The sequence below is a fragment of the Penaeus chinensis genome, chromosome 42, assembly GCF_019202785.1.
Source record: "Penaeus chinensis breed Huanghai No. 1 chromosome 42, ASM1920278v2, whole genome shotgun sequence".
In the NCBI taxonomy this organism is placed as follows: Eukaryota; Metazoa; Arthropoda; class Malacostraca; order Decapoda; family Penaeidae; genus Penaeus; species Penaeus chinensis.
Window position 1 is genome coordinate 16671833 of NC_061860.1, and position 10000 is coordinate 16681832.

Here is a 10000-nt window from a genome sequence, read left to right on the forward strand (position 1 = left end):
TTCAGACTTTGATATTGATTTTTAAGGATCCATAGCACCGGATTCACAATACAATGATATGTCTTTTGGACACCGAGAAAGACAAAGGGCCAGTTGTCTCTTTTATTATCGTTTATGTGCTTCGAAGCGGTGTCGTAAATTAACTATTTTTAGAAATTATTCTCCAGCGTTCGCTCGCATTTGCTGTCATTATTATTGTATTTTTTGCTTTAAGAAATCTTCGCAGTCACTCTCGAATTTCTATGTATACTTTCGCGATCCGAATGTCTGTTTTTTTTTTTTTTTTTTTTTTGTTTTGAGATTTCGAGACTCGTCTTTGATTGATTCCTTTGGTTGAATTGTTCGTTTCATCTTGAGTAAGATACTAAGATACAAAGGCTATTTCCTTTTTATGCTTAAAATGCAGCGCCCTCGTTGTTTCTCATTTTTCTCTCTTTTCTTTCTCTCTCTCTCTCCTCTTTCTCTATTTCTATCTATCCATCTATCCATCCATCCTTCTGTCTATCTGTCTTTCTGTCTATCTATCTGTCTTTCCCTCTGCCATTCTCTCTTTCTTTCTCATCCCCAATCCCTCCTGTTGTCTTTCGTTTTTTTCTTTCTTTTTCTTTCTTTCTCGTTCTTTCTTCCTCGCCATTTCGATCCTCGACGAAGAAAGACTTTGCCTTAACAGCGTGACACAAGTACGACCTCGATAACACTCTTTTGAACTTTAAAATCCCGAGGCTGCGTGCGTCTTCCCTGCCGCCAAGGGGAACCGAAATTTTGATCTCTCGAAAAATTATATTGCAGGCAGATTTTTTTTTTTTTGTATTTTTTTTTTTTTTTTCAGTTACAGGATAAAATCGGAATAGTTCACGGATAGATTCGATAATAAGGCTAGTCAGATTACTGCATAACGATGTCATGTGTCCGCCATTTTGGGAAGGCTTTTTGGGGGTATTCAAAATGGCCGCCGGTCTATCGTAGGCCTTCGGTGATTGTCATGGGTGAGTTGGTTTTGTTAGGTTTTGCTGCTGTTATGATTTGGGTAACGTGCTGGAAATCGAATGGTTGTGAAAGGCAAACCGTCTTCACGATTTCCCTGGCTCATCGGAGACTCGTTACATGAAGACCCTTTGTTACTATTGAGTGACATCATTTTCAGGAAACGCCATTTTGCTTTCGCGACCTCCTTTCTCCTCTCCTTTCCCCCCTCCTCTCCTTTCCCCCCTCCTCTCTCCCTCCCTCCTTCCCCCTCCCTCTCTCTCTCCTTCCCTCCTCTCTCCCTCCTTTCCACCTTCCCTCCTTCCCTCCCTCTCTCCTTCCGTCTCTCCCTCCCTCTCTCCCTCCATCCCTCTCTCTCCCTCCTTTATTCCCTCCCTCCCTCCTTTCCTCCCCCTCCCTCTCTCTCTCTCTCCATTCCTCCTTCCCTCCCTCCCTCCCTCTCTCTCTCTCTCCACTCCTCCTTCCCTCCCTCCCTCCCTCTCTCTCTCTCTCTCTCTCTCTCTCTCTCTCTCCCTCTGTCCCTCCTTTCCTCCCTCCCTTCCTCCCTCCCTCTCTCCTTCCCTCCTCCCTCCCTCCCTCTCTCCCTCCCTCCCTCTCTCCCTCCCTCCTCCCTCCCTCCCTCCCTCCCTCCCTCCCTCCCTCCCTCCCTCCCTCTTTCCCTCTTTCCCTCCTTTCCTCCCTCCTTTCCTCCCTCCATCCCCTCTCTCCCTCCCTCCCTTCCTCCCTCCCTCCCTCCATCCCTCTCTCCCTCCCTCCCTCCCTCCCTCCCTCCCTCCCTCTCTCCCTCTGCCCCTCCTTTCCTCCCTCCCTCCCTCTCTCCCTCTTTCTCTCCCTCCTTTCCTCCTTCCCTCCCTCCCTCCCTCCCTTCCTCCCTCCCTCCCTCCATCCCCTCTCTCCCTCCCTCCCTCCCTCCCTCCCTCCCTCCCTCCCTCTCTCCCTCTGCCCCTCCTTTCCTCCCTCCCTCCCTCTCTCCCTCTTTCTCTCCCTCCTTTCCTCCTTCCCTCCCTCCCTCCCTCCCTTCCTCCCTCCCTCCCTCCATCCCTCTCTCCCTCCCTCCCTCCCTCCCTCCCTCCCTCCCTCCCTCCCTCTCTCCCTCTGCCCCTCCTTTCCTCCCTCCCTCCCTCTCTCCCTCTTTCTCTCCCTCCTTTCCTCCTTCCCTCCCTCCCTCCCTCCCTCCCTCCCTCTCTCCCTCCCTCTCTCCCAAATTTCACCCTTCTTCATTTCTTTCTCTTTGTCATTCATCTAATATTTTATCTTTATCAGTCACTTCATTTCTCTTTTTCTTTTTATCGTGGAGAGCGGCAAAAGAGGAAGGGAGAGCAGGGCCAAAGAAGAGGGAGAATAAGGGAGAAATAGACAGAAAAGGAAATTAAGAATGCCGGTCTCCGATTTCTTGGAGTGATTACTTCTAACAGTCCTTGCTCCTCATTACTCATTCCTCAAGTATTCTGAGTGACTGAGAGCGCAAGGTTACCGGAAGAGAGAGAGGGGAGGGAGGAGGGAAAGAGAGGGAGCGAGAGAGAAAAGGGATGGAGGGAGATGGAAAGAGAGAGAGACAGAGAGAGAGAGAGAGGGAGATGGAAAGAGAGAAAGGGAGTGGGAGATGGAAAGAGAGAGAGAGAGAGAGGGGGGAGTGTTGAGATAGGAGGGCAGAAGAGAAAGAGTGAAAGAAGGGTAAAAGAGAAAGAGAGATAAGAGAGAAAGGAAACGAGATTTTGCCCGAGTGATGGGGAGGGAGGGGTAAGGGTGAAAACAAGCTCACTCCCCCGCCTCGTTGAAATCGCCATAAAGGCAGCGGCAGAAAGCCAGTTTTCCCTTAAGTGGCGGCCGAGCTGGGATGCGCTCACCTTGGATCACGGTCGCTCGCTCATTCATTTCCTCCCGGGCGCTTTTTCCTACGGGTGATTCTCTCGCTCTCTCTCTCTTTCTCTCTCTCTCTCTCTCTCGTTTGCTCGCTCGCACACTCTCTCTCTCTTCTTTCTTTCTTTCTTTCTTTCTTTCTTTCTTTCTTTCTTTCTTTCTTTCTCTCTTTCTCTCTCTCTCTCTCTCTCTCTCTCTCTCTCTCTCTCTCTCTCTCTCTCTCTCTCTCTCTCTCTCTCTCTCTCTCTCTCTCTTCTCTCTCTCTCTCTCTTTCTCTCTCTCTCTCTCTCTCTCTCTCTCTCTCTCTCTCTCTCTCTCTCCTCTCTCTCTCTCTCTCTCTCTCTCTCTCTCTCTCTCTCTCTCTCCCTCCCTCTCTCCCTCCCTCCCTCCCTCCTCGCTCTCTCTCTCTCTCTCCCTCCCTCCCTCCCTCGCTCGCTCGCTCTCTCTCTCTCTCTCTCTCTCTCTCTCTCTCTCTCTCTCTCTCTCTCTCTCTCCTCCCTCCCTCCCTCCCTCCCTCCCTCCCTCCCTCCCTCCCTCTCTCTCTCTCTCTCTCTCTCTCTCTCTCTCTCTCTCTCTCTCTCTCCCTCCCTCCCTCCCTCCCTCGCTCGCTCTTTCTCTCTCTCCCTCCCTCCCTCTCTTCTCTCTCTCTCTCTCTCTCTCTCTCTCTCTCTCTCTCTCTCTCTCTCTCTCTCTCTCTCTCTCTCTCTCTCTCTCTCTCTCCTCTCTCTCTCTCTCTCTCTCTCTCTCTCTCTCTCTCTCTCTCTCTCTCTCTCTCTCTCTCTCTCTCTCTCTCTCTCTCTCTCTCTCTCCCTCCCCCTCCCCTCCCTCTATCCCTCCCTACCTCCTTCCCGCCATTGCTAGTAACCTCCAAAAAGTGGAATCAGTATTACTCCCAGTACTTTTATTGCATATTTGTATGTATGCGTGCTCTTCCCCCCCCCCCCCCCCTGACGGAGCACAGCAACCTTAGCAACGTAGGCGCTCATCTTTTTCTTTTTCTTCGCCTCTTTCATCATCCTTTGCGGCTTCTTCCTTTTTCTTCTCTCCTTTTCCTCCTTACGGCTGAGGGTGCGCATGCCCTTGCAACCCCCACGAGCCCGTTCATGGACTCATGCTCAGCGTCGTGGCTGTTCCCGCCCGAGTGTTGTTATGCTCATGGAGCTATTTGGAGCCGCTCGCCGCCGCGCCGCTGAATGCTGAGCGGCGCGGGTCCGTCGTTGGCTACGCCGTCGGGGCCTTCGGCGACGCCCCCCTCGCCGCCGGCAGTGCGCGCACCTTCGGCCTCCTCCTCCTCCTCCTCCCCCTCCCCCTCCTCCTCCTTCTTCTTCTTCTTCTTCTTCTTCTTCTTCTTGTCCTTCTCCTCCTTCTCCTTCTTCTTCTCCTTCTTCTTATCCTCCTCCAACTCCTTCTTCTTCTTCTTCCATTCGGCAGTCCGGGTGTATGGAGAATGACGGCGAAGAGATCACGATAAACGGCGTAGAAGCGCACGGAGAAGAGACACGATGAAGGAGGAGGAGGAGGAGGAGGAGGAGGAGGAGGAGGAGGAGGAGGAGGAGGAGGAGGAGGAGGAGGAGGAGGAGGAGGAGGAGGAGGAGGAGGATGGGGGGGGGGTCACATGAGCCGGGAGAAATCAAGCAAGAGGTGACAGGTTGCATGGCGATTGACCAATGTGTCACTGGTGCATGTACAAGTGGGCGTCTACAGTGCCCGGCAATGCATGGCAGCAGCTGGCCTCCCCCCCTCGCCCCTCCCCCCCTCGCCCCTCCCCCCCTCGCCCCTCCACCCCTCGCCCCTCCACCCCTCGCCCCTCCACCCCTCGCCCCTCCACCCCTCGCCCCTCGCCCCTCCACCCCTCGCCCCTCCACCCCTCGCCCCTCCACCCCTCACCCCTCCCCCCCTCGCCCCTCCACCCCTCGCCCCTCCGCCTCTCCACCCCTCGCCCCTCCACACCTCGCCCCTCCGCCCCTCCACCCCTCGCCCCTCCACCCCTCGCCCCTCCACCCCTCATTCTTCCCCCCCTCGCCCCTCTCCCCCTCCGCCCCTCCACCCCTCGCCCCTCCAACCCTCCGCCCTTCCACCCCTCGCCCCTCCACCCCTCGCCCCTCCACCCCTCGCCCCTCCACCCCTCCGCCGCCCGACCCGTGTGTGCATATGCAATTATACGTAATTTTGCATTCTCGCAGGTCCATGCCGTCGGAATTTGCCGTAATGCAATACATATGCATCTACGCAAACAGATAAATAGAGATAGAGAGATGGATAGGTAGAGATAAGAAGTTGAATTGATAAAGATGGGTGATCGATAGATAAAGATATAGCTATATGTATTATATGCCTTTAAGCTTTTGACTTTTTTGTTCGTATTTATCCGATATCTTTCCTCATACACCTTTTCTGTCGTCTCTCTTCTCTGTTTTGTTTGTGAAACTGTAACGCATCTCTCTTCCATATGTTAATAGCTTGAAAAACTCCTTCCTCGTGCTGGAACAATTAGGCGGTTATGGCGTTGATCATTTCAGCGGGGTCATTACGCAGTTATAATAAATCTTGGGTGCTTTAACCTCCGACAACAAAGCAGTTAACGGCAGCATTTAAATAAAACGGGTGTAATGAGGCACTCTTGGCATGCCGCGGCTCCTAACCTGGGTGTGCTGATTCACTATTTTATTTCTTATTTTGGGGGATGTTTACACTCTTTGAAGAAAAAAAGAAGAAGAAAATGAAAAGAAAAAACCGCGCGCGTTCCACATGCATAGTTTCTTTTGTGATTTCGTGATCATTTTGCACTGTTATCCCCTTTGCGAACTAGTTATTTGCATAGATTGTATTTTCCTATTTCATATTCATTTATTTGCGTGTCTGTGTTCGTTTGTCTGTTTATATCTCTGCGTATGTATGCATGTGTATGTGTGCGTATGTGTGCTTCGCCAGGATTTGCTTCAAGCTACCGGGCTCTTAGTATAGCAGGCATCTGTTAGGGGGGGGGCGTCCACTGCATTGGGCGGCATTGCGTATGGGCGGCCGGGGCGTCGATGGAGGAGCCAAGGCCACGAGAGAGCGCCGCCGTGCTTCCAGGGGCCCTTAGAATGTTAATGGCCGGGGTCTGAAGCCCGAGAAGGAGTCGAGGTCGTTTTGCGTGCGTGCGTGTCTCGGTCTCGGCCGACCTCGCGCTGCTTTGGGAATGGGATGGAAAAGGGACATGTTTGGGAAGTGTTGAGGGGCTAGGGGGACAGGTTTCGGGGAATTTGTTTTATTTTGTGGTAAAGGTATTTGGTCTGGAGGATATCGTAACATTTGTGTCAAATGTGGCATCGTATCGATCAGTCTGTCTATATTCCTTGCATACAAGTTCCTTACTTTTTTTATTTTGTTCTCCTAATTCATATAATCTCTTCTTTGCCGTTGCCCTTCTAACTCCGCTCCCCCCTCCCCCCGCAGGTGCGGTGCTGCTGGACCTCGAGGAGCGAGACCTGCCGAGCATCGCCGCCCGGGTCGTGGACAAGATGGTGGCGTGCGACCAGATCCCCCCCGACCAGCGCGACGCCGTGGTCCGCATCCTACTCCTCAGACACAAACACATCCGCGAAAACCAATCCTCCTTCAGGCTCCCCTCCAGAGGGTCGAAGTCCACGCTTAATAGGTAAGGGGGAAGGGGCAGACGGAGGGGGAGGGAAAGGGAAGGGTGGGTGGGGAAGGGAGGGGAGAAGTGTGTGTGTACGGATTTGTATTTTTTTTTAACTTTTGACAGTTGGCTTAGTTAGTCACACTTTCCAATAGCCTTATAATTTCATTAGCCTTTTCTTATATATTTCGTTGCCTTTTGTACTCTGATTTATCAATATAAGTGCCATAGTGTTTTTTTTTTCTCATTCTCTGTCTCTGTCTGTCTCTCTCTCTCTCTCTCTCTCTCTCTCTCTCTCTCTCTCTCTCTCTCTCTATCTCTCTATCTCTCTCTCTCTCTCTCTCTCTCTCTCTATATATATATATATATATATATATATATATATATATATATATATATCTTTCCCCCTCTCCCTGTCTCTGTATGTCTCTCCGTATACCTCCCTCCTTATTACCCTTCTTTCCCTCCTTCCTTTTCCTCCCTCCCACCTTCCTCCCTTCTTCCCTCCCTCTTACTCTCTCTTGTCTTTCCTCTCTCCATTTTACCCTCCTCCTCCTGCCTCCCTCCTTTCTTTCTTCCTTTCCCTCCTTCCTTCTTTCCTTCCCTTTCCCTCCTTCCTTCTTTCCTTCCCTTTTCCTCCTTCCTTCTTTCCTTCCCTTTCCCTCCTTCCTTCTTTCCTTCCCTTTCCCTCCTTCCTTCTTCCCTTCCCTTTCCCTCCTTCCTTCTTTCCTTCCCTTTTCTTCCTTCCTTCTTTCCTTCCCTTTCCCTCCTTCCTTCTTTCCTTCCCTTTCCCTCCTTCATTCTTCCCTTTCATTTCCCTCCTTCCTTCTTCCCTTCCCTTTCCCTCCTTCCTTCTTCCCTTCCCTTTCCCTCCTTCATTCTTCCCTTTCATTTCCCTCCTTCCTTCTTCCTTTCCCTTTCCCTCCTTCCTTCTTTCCTTCCCTTTCCCTCTCTCCCCGTCCTTCCTTCCCTTTCCCTCTCTCCCCCTCCTTCCTTCCCTTTCCCTCTCTCCCCCTCCTTCCTTCCCTTTCCCTCTCTCCCCCTCCTTCCTTCCCTTTCCCTCTCTCCCCCTCCTTCCTTCCCTTTCCCTCTCTCCCCGTCCTTCCTTCCCTTTCCCTCTCTCCCCCTCCTTCCTTCCCTTTCCCTCTCTCCCCCTCCTTCCTTCCCTTTCCCTCTCTCCCCCTCCTTCCTTCCCTTTCCCTCTCTCCCCCTCCTTCCTTCCCTTTCCCTCTCTCCCCTTCCTTCCTTCCCTTTCCCTCTCTCCCCCTCCTTCCTTCCCTTTCCCTCTCTGCCCCTCCTTCCTTCCCTCCCCCCCCCCTCCCCTCGGCCACCTGTGACCCCCTCCGCGTGTCTCCCGCAGCAACTCCGAGGAGAAGCTCCCTCACTCGCCTACGACCCTGAGTTTAGACGGTGGGCTGCGAGCCTCGGTGCGCAAGGCCGGCCTCTCCAACCTGTTCCACGTGAACACCTTCTCCGGCTTCCGGCGCCAGAACTCCAACGAGGAGACCAGCAACGGCGGCGTCCTCTCCAACGGCAGCGTGGCCAAGGACCCGAGCCCCGACGCCAAGGCCGCCAACCGCGAGGAATCCTACACGCAGGTCTGTTTGAGGGGCGTGCTTGTGTGCGTGCTTGTGTGCGTGTGCGTGTGTGTGTGTGTGTGTGTGTGTGTGTGTGTGTGTGTGTGTGTGTGTGTGTGTGTGTTTGTGTGTTGTGTGTGTGTGTGTGTGTGTGTGTGTGTGTGTGTGTGTGTTTGTGTGTGTGTGTGTGTGTTTGTGTGTGTATGTGTGTGTGTGTGTGTGTGTATGTGTGTGTGTATGTGTATGTGTATGTGTGTGTGTGCGTGTATGTATGTGTATGTGTATGTGTATGTGTGTGTGTATGTGTATGTGTATGTGTCTGTGTATGTGTATGTGTGTGTGTGTGTGCGTGTGCGTGTATGTCTTTGTGTCTGTGTGTCTGTGTGCGCGTCTGTGCGTGAGAGAGAGAGAGAGAGAGAGAGAGAGAGAGAGAGAGAGAGAGAGAGAGAGAGAGAGAGAGAGAGAGAGAGAGAGAGAAAGAGAGAGCGCGAGCGCGAGCTTGTGTGCCTTCGTTATATTTTTTACTTATCTGTCAAAAGTGGCTGGGCTGTGTTAATCGAGGTTGGAAGAGTGTGTTTATATATGCTAGTCTTTGTATTTTATTTATTTGCCTGATTCTTCATCAGTGAGTGTGCCTTATATGCATGTGCATCTCTCCTTTTCATTGTTATTACTTTATCACCATCATCATCATCATCATCATCATCCCAATTCCCCTCGCCCTCGTTGCCGTTACGTTAGTGATGCTAGCAATACCATGCTTCATTACCTCCTCTCCCTTAGTCTAGTCTCCCTGAACCAGTCGGACCCCGCCTCCCCCGAAGCCCAGGCAGTCTCGTAGCGGAGACGCATAAGCACCTGTTGCATGCAGCCTCGCTCGCGCTCCCACTACGCGGCATACGAGAATCCGCCGGGCTCTGAACTTGCATCACTATTCAAGGTTAAACTCGCCGTTAAGAAGAGAGAGAAAAAAGCGTTTGTTTATGGTAGGATGAATGGGGTTTTATGACTATTCAACGGGGTTGAATTGACTTAGGTTTCGTTAACAGCTTTGGTATGTGAATGCACGCTTGTAGATTCATGGGGACATTACCTCTGTTTGCTTAGGGAATGTATCCTCTGTGAGTAGGGGGTGAGGGAGGGGAGGCCGGTAGGAGAGTGGGCAGGGGATGGGTTAGGGTGGGTGTTAAGGGAGTGGGTAGGGGATGGGTAAGGGGCAAGGGGGAAAGGTTTAGGGATGGATAAGGGGAGGCTGTTAAGGAGTGGGTAAGGGAGGGTCTCTCGGGGGGCGGGTGAGGGAGGGAAGCGGAGTGGGTGGGAAGGAGGCTGCTGGAGAAACAGGTGAAAGGGAAAACTGTCAGGGTAATGCGTAAGGCAGGTTGGGGGGGGGGGGGGGGCGTAAGGGGGGAGAAGAGGGCAGGAACAGCTAGTCAGCCTGAACTTCCGCCTTGGGCATGCAGCCCCGCAGCCTTGAACTTTGAAGGGAATAAACGGCTGATCGAGGCGGCGCATTTCCCCGCGGCCGAGCGCTGATTCCGGGGGGTAGGACAGATGGGGGAGGGGAAGGGGAGGGGAGAGGGTGGGGGGTTGAGAGCTCTTAGTAAACTCTTCGGTCGACTCTTTATGAGGGTTGACCTTACCTTAGCCGGGGGAAAGGTCAAGCGGGTGTCGCAAGGGAGCAGCAAGAACGGACAAGCAAGAACGGACAAGCGGAGCCGCGCCTTTGTGAAGAGACGACCGGTGCTGTCGCGTCGGCAAGGACAGCGATTGAAGTCCGAAAATCTTGAAGACGGCGGCCTTGGTAGGCGGGGGGGGGGGGGGGAAAAGGAGGAGCAGAAGGAAGTCAAGGGCCCGGGATAAGGGCCCGGGACAATCCCCGACGGAGGCCAGTGAGGCGGTGCCGTTGTCTCGATCGAGTCTCTGCCCCCCCCCCCCCCCTCTCTCTCTCTCTCTCTCT

At 52.8% G+C, this 10000-nt stretch overlaps 1 protein-coding gene across 1 annotated transcript in view; it reads left to right on the forward strand.

The window, feature by feature from the left end:
- LOC125047756 (anion exchange protein 2-like) overlaps nt 1–10000 on the forward strand; it is a gene marked incomplete in the record, with an annotated part of 175022 nt that overhangs the window by 152737 nt on the left and 12285 nt on the right. Inside the window, 2 exon segments of the mRNA XM_047646171.1 lie at nt 6283–6484; nt 7827–8064. Of these exon segments, the coding sequence (XP_047502127.1) occupies nt 6283–6484; nt 7827–8064 (440 nt within the window).